The sequence below is a fragment of the Falco biarmicus genome, chromosome Z, assembly GCF_023638135.1.
Source record: "Falco biarmicus isolate bFalBia1 chromosome Z, bFalBia1.pri, whole genome shotgun sequence".
NCBI lineage: Eukaryota > Metazoa > Chordata > Aves > Falconiformes > Falconidae > Falco > Falco biarmicus.
In genome coordinates, this window is record NC_079311.1 from 70,186,044 (window position 1) to 70,203,695 (window position 17,652).

A 17,652-nucleotide genomic window follows, 5' to 3' on the forward strand; every position below is an offset into this window, starting at 1 on the left:
CTTAAATAAATACTCGAAGAATTTTCCTCTTTTTAAACTCTGTTATGCAGTATAGTACAAATAAAACCAAATACACTCTGCCTTACATTATTTACTTTTTAATTACTTAAATTTTTACATGTAATGCAAACCAAAAGGTACAGAAGAAATATGACAAAACATGAAGTGAGTTCTGTGGAATACTCTTCAGCTTAAGAAATGCTGTTGAGGAAGAGTAACGTAGAAATACATTAAATAATAAGGGCATGCAGAAAGTGGATGCAAAATGGCATTATAGAAGAAGTAGGGGTAGCCAACTGAAATTAGCAACTAGCATGTTTAAAACAATGCGAAACAATTTTCACAGCCAGGTAATGAAGTTGTGCATGATCAGCAGGATGATGCAGGAGCTCAAAAAATTAAGTCTATATGAAAGGGACTAAACTGTTTTATGAGGTTAAATTCAGCAGTGAAAATTAAACAGCATTGCCCAGAAGCAGTCTGCAGCTCAGAAAATCTATACATCACAGCATGTCAGGAACCAGGAGGGCATAGCTGTGGAAGATTGGCTCAATTTTTGCTCCATGTGCTTGGGCCACTGTAAGACACTTGGCGAATTGACCTTAGGTCTAATTCATTATGGTATTTCTTAATGTATTTTTTGCTAAATTACTTTTTTCTTTATAACCATAAAGAAAACCAATAGCCTGTAAGGTTGTTATGTAATCTCTGAACAGTCACTGTGTATGCGTGCCTAATCTGCTAAATACTGCCTAAGAGAAATAAATGTCAAGTTCTTAACACCGTACCATCATTGACATGTTTTGCAAAACATAGTAAATTAATGGCTGGTAATCGTTCCATATTGTGAAATAGGTTGTTTACACCATTCAGAAAAATAGAATGGAAACTAGTTTTAAGCACTTGATTCAGACATGACTGAAACATGGAGCACGATGTGTAGCACTTGAAGATGAGCATATTGCACTCATCTCTAGTCTGCTTTTGGGCTTTCCTGGAGCAGTGGAGGGAATGGGAATTCAGTGTGGGTAAAGAAACTGGATTTACTATTTTCAGAGCATGACTATGTGCTTAAGCCCTGGGGATTTGAGATGCCCGTGTGTATGGCTGATCCTGCACATTACTGTTTGTGATGAAGTATCAGACAGAGAAATGTCATGCCTGCATTGTGTTTTCCTAATTTTTGTCCTTTATGTGTCATTATTGAGGTCCCATGTATCTCTTATCCCCACATTGCAGCAGGAAAGACAAACTATTAAGCAGAAGTATGCAGAGCTTCTAAACTCAGGAGCGCACTCAGTGGTACAGTGAAATTCTTATTAGTCATCTCCTTATATGTGGGAGTTAAGTCCCAAATTGCCAGAGATGTAATCTGTGAAAGAAGTGATTTCAAAGAGTGGTCTGAGTACAGTGAATATTTCAATAACACTGAATGGCTGCGGCTGTGATTCTCATGTACATATTTGAATTTGGAATAAGTTGTGTCATTTTTTAAAATTAATGTTTTTCTGTATATTGTTAAACACAGGGCAATGTCCATAAAATCTTGGAAAAGTGCAATTTACCACTTACTGGGAAACAATGTGTAAACCGCATCATTACAGAGAAGGTAAAGTACTTTCCTTGAATCCTTGTCAGTATTTTTCTCTTCTACCCCTAAGAAGGGACACTCAGTAAAAGTAGAAAAGTCTAGTAAAAATGAAGAATATATTTAGTATCTGTTACTAATGAAGGCAAGGATTCCCCTGGAGTTGTTCCAGCAGTCTAGGCACTCATATTTTTCCTTTTGAAGCTTTCACCATTGACATCTAGCATACTGGACCGTACAGTTCAAACATTCAGAACAAAGGTGCCATGCATGAGAAATATGCAAAGTGTGTGTCTCCTTATTTTTCCCATAGTATTCCTGAAAATTTGCCATGTGCAATGCAAATCCTCAAATGCAGCTGTAATCACAGATAGTTTTTTCCAGCAGAGCAACAGCTTGTGTAGCCACGTGTATGTCAGACAATTGGCATCTTCCTTGATGTGTACTACACAGCCTTTCAGAGAAACACAACCTGTAGCTGTGGCAGGGCTTTAATTTTTTTGTCATTACTTGATTCCATTTGTGAAGCAATTTATTCTCCAGTGCAAGTCCATGTGAATATCTAATACCACTGCTGCTCAAAATACATTAGTGGATCTTTTCAACAAGGGAGAAGTGATCTGAGATTTTTGCTGTAACCATACTCCTTCTGTTATCAGTGTTTACATTTGTAAGAGCTTAGAGTAGTACCTCTTTGAGCCACCTATCGTACCAAGAATGCATCAAAGGTGCTGATGTAGAATTTGCTTTTTCGTGGTAATCTGTTGCTACTGGAATCTAAAGGGGTTTTTCTCCACAAAGTAAGTGAAAATAAATGAAAGCGTGGAAGGTTTTCCAGGTTTTTATTAACTGACCACATACAAAACATAAGGAACAAAAAAATGAGAGTCAACAAGGACTGATAGAAAATAAACAACAAACAGAAATTTCTCTTAAGTGCCACCACTTGTTAGATCTGGTTGCTTTATTAGGAGATGACACAAATGTACAACAGTAGTTTGATAGTGTTGCAAATTCTGTTTCTACACTAGCTTCCTAATGTGTATGTTCCTTATGCCCAGCAAGATGAGCTATCATTTTTCAGTCCCTTAAATCAGTCTCACATGCCCAGAGGACAGCTGAATTTTAGTACGGTTCTGTAATGAGCTTAAAATTGCACTTACCTTTCAAGTTCAACCTTCGCTGGTCTTTTGCTGCTGACCTTATTTGGTTTTTTTAAGGAAAATTACTATAGGCCTTTTGTTTCACTGGCAACTAGCATGCAACCTGTGCATCATTAAAGTGCACAATGTTTTACAGACGTTTCTATTTGGTAAGCTTGTGGGCCTTGGAAGTGGAAAGCACATCTTACGAATACATCAGAAAGAACAGCTTTTGCTCCTTCAGCCACTTCCTCTCAGGCTTTCTATTAAAAGTACAAGAAATCTTGTCTTTCGTTTTCAGCGCCTGAAAAGACTAAAATTTACACTGGGTGTGCAATAGCTGTTGGAGAAGCTTATAATCTGTTGAAAGTGATCAACCGCTCTTTGCCATAAAAAAAAAATAATAGAAGAATGATGGAGATGTTGTCTTTTCCTATTTTCCTTCATGATATCTTGGTGTGCATTGTCTTGCAGCAAAGAATGTCTAGAGCCCTTTCCTTTGGGCCTCGCAGTTCTCACCAGATTGGGGCAGGAGGCATGGTCCTCATTTCATGCATTTCAAAACAGTTGCATGTTTTCCCTACAAAACTAACACATCTCATATTTTAGGTTCTTTCAGGTACAAATAAATGTGGCAGAAATTTTTACTGGTCAGTTAGGAAAGTGAAACCAATTGGTAATGGCATCTTTTGTTACTGAGGGAATTCTACCTATCTCAGCACTGCATTTTCTACAATATTATTACTTAGGTCCTTGTTTTCTGCTTCAATAATAAATAATTAATTGTGTGCTCTTTGAACCTGGCAGGCTGTGTTTGATGTGGACAAGAAGAAGGGTTTGACCCTTGTGGAAATCTGGGAAGGACTAACAGTGGATGATATCAAGAAAAGCACTGGCTGTGACTTCACAGTAAGTCATTTTACAAACAAATATAGTTAGTCTGGTGTCAGAACAAATATTCTCCACAAATACTCATCACACGAAGACTTGCAAACAGGGTAAGTTTCCTCCGTGTAGGTAAGGGTTCAGTAGATTACCTATGGCATTTACAGTGAAAATAGGAAGATAATTGAGGGCTAATCCAGTATGATTACATTGGAAATATTTGAAGCTAGGAAAAACAGAAGAGATGGAGAAATGACTAAAAGGACAATGTGGAAAGGGAACTTTTATGATGCGTTGAAGAGGGGAGCAGATTCATATCTGAGGGGTGGATGAATATGTATTTCTCCACTGTATAAGTTAGTTTAGCTAACTCTCTGTTGCTAAATTTTCATGCTGTCTTTAGGTGGGGTTGTAAGTCTTCTCAAAAGGGGTGACTGTATGTGTCCACTCTGTGTTAGTAGTGCCAATCAACTAAATGTTCTACTGTAGATATCTTTGCTTTTTCTCTCCCTTTGCCTTGTACAAATGAAACTTACGCTGTGCATTAATCCAGAAAAACGCTGCCTTTTGACCTTCACATTCATTCATTCTTAAGTCTCACTTAACGCTAACATGAAACTGGCATATTAATAGAAAGCGGTAGCACACTTGTAACTGATTGGATCTGTGTGGTTAATAACATATAGTTTCTTCATGGCCTTCTCCTACATGCATATTACAAATTTTTTTCTTTTGTATTGTGAAGTCTTCTGGGGTAGGTCAGCTCTCCTTTGGTGAGGGCAGTGAGTATGACGGTTTACACGTTGTGCTGTAAAAGTAGTTGGGGAATATTTGGTAATGAGGTGCAATACTCTTTCTCCTTGCAGAGTTTCATGGCAGGGCTAGGACACATAACTGAAAGACTGCAGAGCAGTTGTTATGTGAAAGAGTTTGTTATTAAGGCTTTGAGTATACTATTGGCAATAAATAAAACTTTCTGAGCAATAAGTCTGTGGAATTTCATTAATTTCCTGTGTCCATCAGAGAGCGTTTCTGGTAACTAAATATGATAATATATCTTTTTCTTGTGGAATTTTAAATATTTCAAATAAAGTGCTGTTCACTTTTAAAAATACTTTTTTTTTTTATCTGAGAAAAATTGTTTGGTTAAAGATGCCTGACCAGCAGCTGCAATGTGCAGCAAACTGCTACAAAATCACTTTGCTCTCTTACTAATTTTCCATGTAACATTTTATGGAAGTCATTATTATTTTTTAATTCATAGTGAAAGCAACCTTCCATTTTCAGCAATTCTGTGTGCAAAAGAAATTATTCATTCAGTTTCTGACCATGATTTTTGAAAAAATCAATTTTTTAAAACTTTGGTAATGTTAGGACTAATTTATCTTTGGCTGATCAGCCTGTCAAACAGCTAGCATCCCAAATTAAAGCATAAACATGACATTGTTGGTTTGTATCTATTGCAGTCAGTCACTTTGGTCTGTTCTTGCATATTTATTTGGGGGATTAACTTAATGATTAATTTGAAGGTGCAATATTTAAATAGCATTTAAATAGACTGAAACTACAGTAAAGGACTTTTGCTGTGAGAAGACACCAGTCCTTAGGTGTTCAAAATCTGCTTGTTTGGAAAGAGTCAGTTTCTTTTTGCTTCAGGTGACTAATATATATGTATTTAACTGAGTGTGTTACCCAAAGTAATATTCAGCAGCCTATGCTCAAGGCAATGAAAGCAGAAGCAACGAAAGAATGCAGAGAAAGAAGTGATAAGCTTAAAATTATGGGCTATGGTGTTAAACTTCACAGCAGCATGGTGGATATCACAGGGGAAGTCTGTTAGGGCCAAAGGAGGGATTACCAACACCCACCATCCCTTAGTGCGTTCCTGTCAATGTTACAGTGGTATAGATTTTGAATCTTTAGGATAGCCTGAAGTCAGCAATTGGTGAGAGGTATTGCAACAATCCACCATCTAGGTCCTTGGGATCTGTCTGACTGGGATCAGGAAGGGACACTTCACAGGCACCATTTCCTAGTTCTCCTGAAGGCAAACTCTCACGCAGTCTGCCTTGTATGGGTGCTTGGCCACGCATGAAATGATGAGCTGCACTGAAGGAGCTGTGGGCATGAAATATGTAGATGCTGCTTTGTTTATGCACTTTCATATACTTATCTTGAAAGCATGTGGCTTGCGCAAATACTTGCAAAGCAATGGTTGCTTGCAAAGCATGTACCTCAGCCAAGGTATGTGAGAGGGTCAGTCTGACCTACTGATTGGTAGTTATAAAAGTGCCTGAAATCTCTAGGGCTCTGCAGATGGAAAGCATGAACCACAATGATTTGTTAAAGCTGTGGCATGGAAGAGCACTAGCTATTCCCTTCTCTTTTTTTTTTTTAACTCTTCTAAAGAATGTTTTCAGGCCACAGTGACCCAGTCCTCCCCTCATTGAAATCCTTACCAAAGCTTCTGTTGACATCTGTGACAGCAAGACTGGATCACTGCTGTGTAATATTAGACCCCTGATGTCCCGATTTTCATATACAGCAAACACCTACAGCTCCTTCACTTAGTTTTGTGGTCTGGGAAATAGAGGTTTGAGCCTTGCCATAGGCATTTGTTCAGAAAGCAGCATCCTTGGTCCTTTTTTCTACATTTGAAGACTCTGCCTCAGGCTTATTTGAAAATGTAACAGTTGTGCTTGTGATTATTTATGTTCACTGAATGAGACATCTTGTTCCTGTTTATATTGGTGACAGGAACTTTAGCGATATTGTTTTGCTACAGTAAAAGCAGGTTTTTTGGATCATGTTTCGCTAGTTTGAAACAGAACTGATGGAAATTGAGAAACTGACCCTTCTCTAGCAGCTTTTTTCAGTGGATGCATGGAATGTTCTGAAATAAAACATCTCTCTAGGTTCATTACAAGTGAGATTTTAAAGGATGGTTGTTCCTTTATAGATAACTGTCTCTGCCCATGCAGGCAACTCCTTTCTGTAGAGGAGAACTTTATAGCCGATACAGCTTTCTTTGAGACACATCTGGCTGTACAGTCCCATTTTCACAGCATTTTTAATTATTTGGAAAAACATCTGAAGGACATTTGCAACCACAAAATATTAAAGAAAATATGATTTAGAGTCAACTATCTTCATTATAGACTGGCATCATATAAGAAATAAACAATTCATGCTTGATTTTACTGTGCTGTGAAGACAAAGTGTTGGCTTATCTTGCATGCTGAAATCAGATTGCTGTAGCTAGCATATAGATCACCTTGGAAGGTAATCTGCTTGGGTTTGTACTGGCATATACCATTGATGAGACCATGAGAGAACAAACTGAGAACCATACTTTTACAGATGTATTCCATTATAAAAATAATCAGGGTGAGTTTGTCTAGGTAAAAATTCACCATCGTCCCTGGTTGTTTTTTTTTTCTTAATGTAAAAGCTGTCTTACAAAATGATCTTAAAAGATAACTTGGAGTTTAAGAAAAGCATCTGCCAAGGAAAAGTTAGGTAGCTGAATAGCAATTGACTAGTGTATGTTTAAAAAGAAATTTACTATCCAAGTTCAAGCCAGTGAGTACAAAATAACAGAGGATATGGTTTTCTTTTCTGGAACTACATTTTGCTTTGAGGAAACAGGCTTTTGCAGGTTCGAGTCCATTCTTAGATGGATGTTGTGTTTTTCCAGATCATTCACCCCACTGCAAAAGGCCCATCAGGAACAATTTTGTACAAAAGCTGATGTTGGAATTGTGGTTTGCTTTTATCTGCATTTTCAGATAATTAGGACTTAACAAGGGATAAGCAACTTTTATTATTTTAACAAATATGCTAACACTGGTCCATCTTTTTGTTGTTGTTATTGTTTGTTTGAGGGACTTTTTTTACATTTCTGAACAGTGACTTGCTTTTACACACCTGATAAGGTCATTAGAAGTTACTACAACTCATTATCATTCAGAATCAGGCCTTAAAAGAACTGCTTGCTATGAAAAAAGACATAGTGAAATAAGCATAGAGCTGTTTGTGTAGCTGAAAAGACTAGTTTGGGGTTGGAAATCAAAGGCTCAATAAGCTTGAATTGCAGGAGGTCTCTGAGGCCATGTGTCCTCTTACCAGTTCAGAGGCTGCGTACATGACTGCCCAGGCAAACTCCCAGTACACCTACCTGTTCAACATTAGCAAAGTATTTTGAAGGTTCCAAGATACGCTGTTCTTCCTGTTAAGTGTAACAATATTAAGAATGTATTGCTTAGGCAGTATTTAAGAAAGTAGCAACTCTGCAGCTGTGTAGTGTAGAATAGTCCTCATTAATCACATTCAGCCCTTACCAAATGCTGTGCTTTTAGCACGGGGTGTTACTAAATTGACTGACTCTACTGGGATTTAAAGCACTGGACTCAGGGAGCTTTCTGCATTTCAAACTTGATTACTCCTTGTTTTCCACGCACAAACTAACCCTTTTGTTATATTAGCATTTTTCTGCTTATTTAATCACATTTTATTTAGAGCAAAGAGTTGTACTTGGGTCCAGTTCTGAGCGGTGCTGGGCTCTTACCACCTCTTTTATCTTCAGTAGGCATTATGGCACTTAGCACTCATGGGGGCCAGACCCTTTCAGAAGCAGATAGTGGTACACACAAATGACAGCTGTTAGCATCAGATGTTCAGACATTACATTTAATGTAATATGCTCATTCAGATGCAAAATGAAGTTTTGATGGCATCAAAATCTGCGTCAGCAGAAAAACAATAATCGCTTTGGCATTAGCAGCATACAGATTTTAATGGTGCTATCTTCATCCTCCAGCTTTTTCCCTTAATTCAATGGAACCATCTCTGGGTGAGGCAGATATGGGCCCAAATTAAGTGAGGCACACAGGCAGTTGGAGTCAGAAATGTTGAAACATTTCTGGAGCTAGCCCAGGAATGCTGGTGCACTAAAGGAGTTTCTCCAGCTCCTCTACACTTGTACCTATTACATCTATTTATTATCCTACTTCACACACAACTTTGAAAAATCAATGAACAGTTTCCATCCACTGAAAACCTTTCATTAGCATTTGATACAGTAAACACATTCTTCATGAGCTAAGCTTTCCTTGTTGGCTGTTCTCATAAGGTTGTGTGATATATGGTGGCTGGAGGAAGGGTAATGTGGAAATCTAACTGGTCCAGGAAATACAGCCCTGTATTTCTGGAGAAAGAGGCTTTAACGCTTGGAAAGACCCTTTTCTATCACTTTTTCATAAGTTAGCTTGTTCAGTACTGTTAAGTGAAAAAGAAGGGATAAGGAGGCAGAAGGAATGCAGTAAGTGGTGTTTCAATGCAGTACGTCAGGTTTCAGTTGGACACATTAATTAGGAGCCAGATTATCTGTGGAACTGCCTGAACAAGTGAGATCACATGAGTTACTTTTGATCTTCATCCTGGGGCACCTATTTATATAGGGCTAGGAACAGGAGACATTTAAAGAGGCTTGGATCTTCTGTGGAGAGCTTTTCCTCCAGGTATTTGTGTAGACCTGCAGCCGGGGTTTAATCAAATGTTAACCATTGCTACTCTTCAAAGTCTTCTCTGTATTGTTCCCATTTATGCCTTCTTCCCTCATCTGGTTTCCTATTTAGGCTTACTGTGTTTTACTTTTGGTCTGCTGGATATTTTATAATATCACTAATTGATTTTTATGACTATGGTATTAAAACAATAGAATATATAAGTTTATCCTCACACAAACATGAATGTGAATGGAAAAAAGTAGGTTTGTTTTTTTAAAGAAGATAAAATTATAAGTATTAAACTATCATCATGAAACAAATCAAATGAATGTGAATGGAAGAAGGCAAATTCTAAAAAAATAGGTAAAATCAGAAGTATTGCATTATATCATCATCAAACAAACCAATGTATACATATACTATAGGTACAGTGTGTGTATTGTATGTGTATACATTTGATTGTTTATCTTCTACTAATGTGTGTGTTCTAAAACTCAATTGATTACTTCTCCACAGACCTAGCATTGACGGACAGCATCCTATTTCCTGGTGGGTGGGGAGGAAATGCAGAATGAACTTGGCTGTTGAGCAAATAAGGGGAATAATCAATCTAAGATTCCTTGGCATGGTTGTTTTGATGCTGCAGTGGCCATTCAATCATGTATTGAATATAAACTTGTTTTGTTGCCTCAGCATCATTCGGTGTATTGATGCATGTATGCAAGTGGATTAGAAGGTGGTGGCTGAGGCTGTTGCCCATGTGCAGCTCTCTCTCCTGTTGCTGTTCACAGCAAGTGCAGGCCCGCTGTACACAAGCTGTGACCATCTACGGGCCAGTGCATTAACTAAGCCATGGCCAATTTTTGAGCTATGTTCATGTGCCTTACTGTATGCTGTATAATTGAGGAACTGCTTCACATGAGTTCAGCTCTTGTTTCTGCTGGCATTGGAAGCCATCTGAGAAGACTATGCAGTTAGCAGGGGCAAATACAGGTTCGGCTGTCCAAGTTTAATCTGCATTCCTAAATCAGTAACCCAGTTCAAAATAAATGAAGTTTAGAGGCTGGATACTGGCGCCATGGATATTTTGTATTCCTGCATCAGAAAATGTAGTTACGGGAGAATTTATCTCTGAAATACTTCAAATATGTCAATTTAAATAAAGACAGTGTCTCTAGTCTTCAGTGGCACATAGCTGGTAGAGGTGGAAATGAAAGGTGGGTTGTACTGCCATATCTCTATGCTAACTGTTGTGCTTTTTCCCTCCTTTTTGCTAGGTTTCGCCAAAACTAATACCAATGAGGCAGATTTAAACGTGAAATACAGACTGGGCTTAATTTGCCAGAAGGCTTGTTTCCAAATGGGAGCTCAGTGAAGAGAAATCAATGTCTGGTTTGCAATTTTACTACTTGTTTCTTTTTTTTCTTTTTTTTTTTTTTTTTTTTTTGTAAGGGCTCTTTAAGTAGTTTCCAGATAGTTACAGCCTGAGTTTAAGTATCAGCCTAAGTTGTATTTTAACTTCATTACATTACCAATTGAAATTGAAAAGGTGAATTTATTCCCTAAATTTTGAATAATGTTGTACTAAGATGTTAATGAATATTGTAAAAAAAATGCCTTGTATTGTCTCTGCCAAATACTACATTTTTCACAGAGAATCAGAAAATGATCATGCAAAACTTATGATTTCCTCTGCTTTTTGTGATGTCATTAAACTTACCAGTCACTCCATTGCTCTGGAACTATAGCACTTATCATGTCCATTCTTCTGTAAAGGTGTGGAGGTTGTTTTTTTCTGGAGTTGTAGAGAGACATCAGGAATATGGACTTACTTGCCTTTTCCTGAACTTTTTAATGAGTCTGTGACAGAACTGTATATACCAGTGGAAATAACTGGGTCCTTAGCCCTGAATGTATCTATCTACTATTTCCATGGTGTGTGTCAGCTGGCATTAAGAAGCCTACACCTCCCAATGTCCAACTCTGACCCCTTATATTTAAATCCTACAAACTAGAATGGGACTAGTATGAAGGAGGGAAATCGAAAAGTCTCCATCCCCATGCAGACAACTGGTGGCTACACGTTGTCCCATGTGAACCACTCTTATTCTCCAGGTAGAATCCTTCTCCCCAGCCCTCATTCAAAGGCAAATTAAGATTGTTCCTGGAGTCAGGTCTGTCCTTCCAGTGTTACACAGGAAAACAGGGGAAGAGAATGTTGTGGGCACTTTGAAGTTTCTTCTGAATGGAATGCAGCTCATTAAAGCTGGAAGCAGTAAGTTTGCATGACTTGCCAATCAAGGCATTGGCAAAAACTAAGCCAAACTCATGATAACTAGAATGAATGCCATGAGACAATCAAAATGAAAATTTATTCTTTCATACTGGTTCTGCTGTTTGAGAAAGATCTTCCTTTCCCTGTTATTAATTACAAAATGACTGTTACTTTTGCAAGGGGGTAATATGACAGCATTGGATCTCACATACCAAATCAGCACAGCAGGTCTTTATTATACAGAGCATGAACTGACTGGAAATCTGCATTTAAAGTGTAATGGTTTCTGTCATTCATATAAATAGTAACATGTAAAACACTTCAGTTAAAATAGTTCCTGACATAATGTTTGATATCAGGACAGGAGCAGATTAAGTGACTGAAAAACATGTAAACTGTATACGCACAAATAAATTTATAATTATATGCCTATCATGTGTGTGATAAGCAGTGTTGGGATATGGTGTAGAAGGGCATTCTAGTACTAGGTGGATGAGGTATTCACTGTCATTGTCAGTGTGTGTTGTGGAAGCACTGTAACACATTTCTAGGGAAACAGATAGGAAAATCCCACAATATTTAGCTCCTGTACTAGCCTTTGTACTGCATTTTTCCATGCTAAAGTAAGAAATGCTTCTCTTTCATGGGACAGTTATAAAATCGGTCTTGATCCACCCATGGACTTGATAGCAGTAAAGCTGTTTTTATTAGAGAGATTATTTTGTTTAGTTGCCCTTACTCTAAACAATTCTTTGATAATCTCTTTTCAATACCAAGTAGGTTATCCTTATTCCCACAAAGGAATAAACAAAATGCCTTTGTAAGCACCTTTATGTAGGTACAAAAGTACTGCCACAATACTAAGTTTTATGACTTGAAGTTATGGGTGCTAATGGGTGGTAAGGTGTTGTATAGCCTGAATGTGTAGGCAAGACCTGAAGCTGAGCCCATGGGAAGAAAGTGTGTTGTACAAAGACCAGTGCTAATTTCCTGATTAAACATATAGACGTGAGTGGCTGGTAGGTAATTTGCATGCAAGGCTTGAAACAACATTGCTCAGAGTGGTCCAGAATATTAGCACAGGTTTAGCACAAGTTAGATTTTATCAAGCTTTAGTTTTAACCTATTGTCTCTGTTTAGGTGTATTCCCTATGTTATTCACTCATTCCAAACAAGTTACTTAAAGTTTGGCTATTTCTACTGCTGTAGAGGTGGACTGAAGTTCTGCTCACAGAGGTTTTGCAGATTAAAAGTCTCTGTATAGCAAAAACTGACTCTATTTTCACTCAGTATGAAACTTTTTGTTTTGGAGCATGTTTGAGAGCACGGATGTGATCCCTGAAGGTATCTTGCTCATCACTACTCAGAGCTCCTGTAAACAGTACTCAAAATGGATGCTGGTTCTAAAGAAGTATAAGTACTATTATTTAGTAGAGAAAGGGAGTTGCTATTAATTTATCCAGAGAAAAAAAACAATCTTTAAATAGCTGTGGAAGTCTTAAAGAAATCTATAAATGAAATGTTGACCTGTTGCAATTACCTATAGTACATTAATTGTAGGACTGATTAGTTAATTACAGCAAACATTTATTGGCATATATAAAGTACTGGAGGAGTGTCTGAGGGTGCATGCGATCAGGTGTGTGCTGCTTCTGCCATAGAACTATGCTTTGCTGGCATACGCACAGAAACCATCATTGTTATTAATGTATGGCTATGAAAAGACTAATGACCTGATGTCTAGGAGTTCCGCGCCTTGGTTTCTGAAGCAAAGAATTAGGAGCCACGAACTCCTGAGTTTCAGCTTTTCCATTTCTCCACTTCCTGCCTTGAAAAAATTCATCTGTGCTTTCTGCCTTGTCTCCTGTTGCTGGAAAATGAGGATGTTTTCCTTCGTACCTCATGGGGATGTTGTGAGGAATAATTAGCTAAGGTCCATGCAACAGGTTGTCTTTTATCTTCAGCTTGGAGATCAGACTTGATCAAGAGTGTGGAAGAGTACTTGAAGACTGCCATATATGCTGGGTATTTGAGTTCTGTGTCTTCTCTTATTTGTATCAGTGTTAATGCAAGAGAGCAAAAGCCAATATGGTGCTGAAAACTGGGGATGAAAACTGGGGATGAAAGGAGAACAAGCTCTCTCCATAAAAAAACAGTGGTGCAAATATCTGTATGTCACACTTGAATTTTTCTATCTTGAGAACAATATATTGCAGTAGAATACTGGTATTGTTATGAAAACATCATGTATCCGCACAAGCTAATTGCTAAAAGCAGTGGCTCCATTTTCTAATTGATTTGTAAAGTAAGATTAGAAATTAAAGCACTCGTAAGTATTTTCATAGATAAAGTTTACTCTAAGCAGTATTTGCTAGGATCGTGTTACAGGGGTGAGAGCTTCTCGTTCCTCTGTGGTGGGTGATGGTATGCATGAAGGTTTATTGAGACACCGCCTGCTGACAGCACTTCACAAGACAAGGACAGTTGATACCCTTTGTCCTGAAGAAGGTGATGATTCTACTATATTACCACATTGGACTTACTGCACTTCAATTTTATTGATTTTTTTCCCTGAAAAAAAAGCAAAAAAAAATATGAAATATTATAGAATATGTAGTTGTACTGTAAACTCTGCAAACTAAACATCAAAGTTCTTCTATGTATTGGCAAAAGAATCAATAAAGTAAAGATTAAAAATCTTGAGCTTCCTCTATTGTTGTCATTTTTCATGGTGTTCTGTCCTGCCATTAGGAGCAGTAAAAGATTAGCTTGTGTCTGCACCAGCATGTCAGACCTCAGCACAAGCAAAACCCTCAAGGTCTTGGCTGAAGGTGGAGGGGTTTGATAAACGGAAATAATGAAGCTCAAAACTCAGCTAACAGCTGGATTCTCCATGTTCTCTTACTGATGTCTCTGTTGGGTCAATCACAAACATAATTATCACATTCATTTTCATAATTACTTGTTTTTTACCTTTTGATTAAGACTGTTTTTGAAATTACAGCATTTAAGATGTTAATCATTCATGTTAGTGTGTGGCTGCATTCTGAAAATAGTACTAGATGACACATGAAAACAAATTGCATTAACCACCTGGTGAATGATAAAGTAGATGATTGCAAAGTGATGAAAATGCTTGTCTGTAGATACTGGGGTCATCCTTCCATCCATGCCATAAGGTCATGCGTAAATATGTCACAGTATCATTTTATCTTCAGTGTCCTTGGAGAGCAGGTTGATAAATGTGCAGAAAAATGTTTAGGCTCAGAAAAAAACCTTGATGATTTTCTCTGAAATGAAACTTCAGTAAATTATATGCCTGGTCAAAATCCAACATTCTGTCACCCCTGTGAAGGGGAGTACAAGGTAAGTGCCAAAATCACACCAGTCTTGCGACTCTAAAATTTACTTATACAATGGTAGAAGGTAAAGATTCCCTCTGACAACAGGAGAAAGTTGGTTACAGGCATATCAACAGTTTTGTCATATCTTGCATATCTTCTGTTGTTGGCTATTGTGCTGGTTTTGGCTGGGACAGAGTTGATTTCCTTCACAGAAGCTGGTGTGGGGCTGTGTTACGGATTTGTGCTGGAAACAGCGCTGGTAACGCGGGGCTGTCTGCATTACAGCTGCGCAGCGCTCACCCCGAGCCAAGGCCTGTTCTGCCTCTCACCCCACCCCACCAGCGAGGGGCTGGGGGGGCACAGGGGGTTGGGAGGGGGCACAGCCCGGACAGCTGCCCCCAGCTGACCACGGGGGTATTCCAGACCGCACGATGTCAGGGTCAGCATATAAAGCTGGGGGGAGAAGAAGGAAAAGGGGGACATTCAGAGCAATGGCGCTCGTCCTCCCAAGTAACCGTTAGGCATGACAGAGCCCCGCTTTCCCGGGGACGGCTGAACACCGGCCTGCCGATGGGAAGCAGTGAATGAATTCCTTGTTTTGCTTTGCTCGTGTGAGCAGTTTTTGCTTTACCCATTAACCTGTTTTTTATTTCAACCCACGAGTTCTCTCACTTTTATGCTTCTGATTTTCTCCCCCGTCCCAATGCAGGGGGAGCAAACAAGTGGCTGTGTGGGGCTTAGCTGCTGGCTGGGGTTATACCACGACACTGATTTTACAATGTCCCGTTGTTTCTTTGATGCACTGCAGTATTCTGAGCCCCTCTTCTGCCCATATCCATCTGCTGCTATAGACCAGGTGTCTTAGCTCTGGATGTATCGACACCGCAGCACGTGTGCAGTTTTTAATGGAACAGCTTCAGGGGACACCTTGGGGGTGGGGGGAAATTCCTTTACTGAATGTATTTATGTAACGTCAGATTTTGAGGCTCCAGCAAGGGTGGAAGTAGCTTATTGTGTTTGTGTTGTGAAAACTTGCTGTGCCTGGTTCACATATTTATGTACTTATTTGTTTAGAAAAAGCATGGAAAATGAGTTCTCCATCTGCCTCCTATGGTACTTAGATTTTATTTGTCATATTTTTTAATGTAATGGCTTGCAAAAACAAGTAGAACATTACTTAATTATTTGTGGGACCAGTAGAGTCTAAAACTAGAACGTCTATTTCCACGGTCTTAAAGCTGTCCCCTGAGCTTGCAATCCAGCAGAAAACTGTTAAGTTTGTATAAAGCTGTGACAGATGCTTAGAGTGAGCTGCTGCGATGCTTTCAGGCACTGGCAGTGCTGCCTTTGGTGCTGTGGGAATCATCACATTTGTCTCAAAAACCCGTGCCTGTGTGAGATTCTCAAGCTTGTGTCCATCCACCTGACCTGCTGCGGGGTCTCACCAAGTGCGTAGGTTTGTGCACTTTTCAACGAAGGACTGGCACAGCCCCAGCTCATTTGAAAAAAATGGTGGTGATACTTCTTTCCCTGTATTAATTCAGCGAGTGTTAGTGAAGGTTCCGTTCCTGACTCTGTCCAGCAAGATTCAAAGCACATGTTGCTTATCCCAGGAAAGCTCCTAACCTGCCACGCTGCAGGGTGAGCTGGGTAAGAGCACGGATCGGGGGGAAACTGGCTTACTTTGCAGAAAGGACTGCGAGGGCTTTGAGGCTATGAATAGAGACGAAGGAGCAGGAAACACCTAGCATGTGAGCCATTCACCCAGCAGCGGCAAGGCCTGAATTCTCTTTTGAAGAATGGTTTTTATGTTATTAATACAGGCTTTAAACTGTAAGCAACTCTCTTCCTCTCCTTTCTCTTTCCCTGCATGTAGGCACTTACCTGCATTAAGCCCAGTGTTTTTCAGGGCAAGTGCAGAACAAAAACGTGAAGGCACCTGTGGAACTGGTAGGTCAAGCAGTGTGGTGCTCTGCCACCTTAGAAGGGTACAGAGGGGGATTTTCCCTTTTAAGATTAGATTGCCCAAATTAATCAAGTTCTCTTGGAAGTGCATCCTGCTGTGGTCCAGGAGACCTCTAAAGCGACCTATCCTAAACCATTGATTTTACGGCACTATGTGAATTGCTTTTATTTTTTGGGTAAGTTCCTGAATGTAGCTTTTTGTTCTCTCAGCTGGAAAGTACGTAATACGTAGGTAGGAAAGGGAATTGCAATGTTTTGTAAATGCAGGGAAACGTGTTACAAGAAGCACAAAACCTGCAGCCAAGAGAAGAATTAGTCTGCATAAACTGACCAAAAGCAATGTGAAAAGCAAACTTACATGTCACCCTACCAAAAAAAAAAAAAAAAAAAAAAAAGCCAAGCCACAGAAGAAGCACATTGGTATCACCTACAGAAAGTATACATTAATTCTAGGACAAATTCAGTCTCATCTGTTTAGGCGGTGAGTGAGTAAAGACTATAAACTGGATCTGATGCCTATATCCTGCGAAACAGTGCTTCCCCTTTGGAAAATCTGGCTCTATGAGCAATTAACATTTTTATCTTAGATCTGTTTGAGAATAAAGAGAGCTGTGTATGGCTAAATAGGCAAAGCTGTCTTGTCCAATGCATATCCCTAAAAATACAATCTTTAAAGCTATAATCAGGCACTCTGGCTTGCCATTCATTTCTGTCTAGTTCCATCTTGCATTTGCTCCAATAAAACCCTTCACTTGTGCTTTCCTCCTTCTAGCACCCAAGAGCAGCTCCCTTTGCCCAAGGAAGACTGCTCAAATTTCGGTTTTCCTGCTTGTCTGGGCACATTCTGGGGTGAAGGGAAGCAGGCAGAAGTGTAGCAGTGTGTCCCCGTGTGTCTGCCAAGCCGTGACAGTGGGAGAACTGAGACCAGAAGAGCAGAGCTGGTGTT

The 17,652-nt window shown here is 39.1% G+C and overlaps 1 protein-coding gene across 1 annotated transcript in view; it reads left to right on the plus strand.

The window, feature by feature from the left end:
- Positions 1-14,100, plus strand: part of OXCT1 (3-oxoacid CoA-transferase 1) — an 86,114-nt gene extending 72,014 nt beyond the window's left edge. The window contains exons 15-17 of the mRNA XM_056324654.1: positions 1,529-1,609; positions 3,538-3,639; positions 10,400-14,100. Of these exons, the coding sequence (XP_056180629.1) occupies positions 1,529-1,609; positions 3,538-3,639; positions 10,400-10,435 (219 nt within the window). The 3' untranslated portion in view covers positions 10,436-14,100. The remainder of the gene's footprint in view (positions 1-1,528; positions 1,610-3,537; positions 3,640-10,399) is intronic.
- The last annotated feature ends 3,552 nt before the right edge of the window (positions 14,101-17,652 follow it).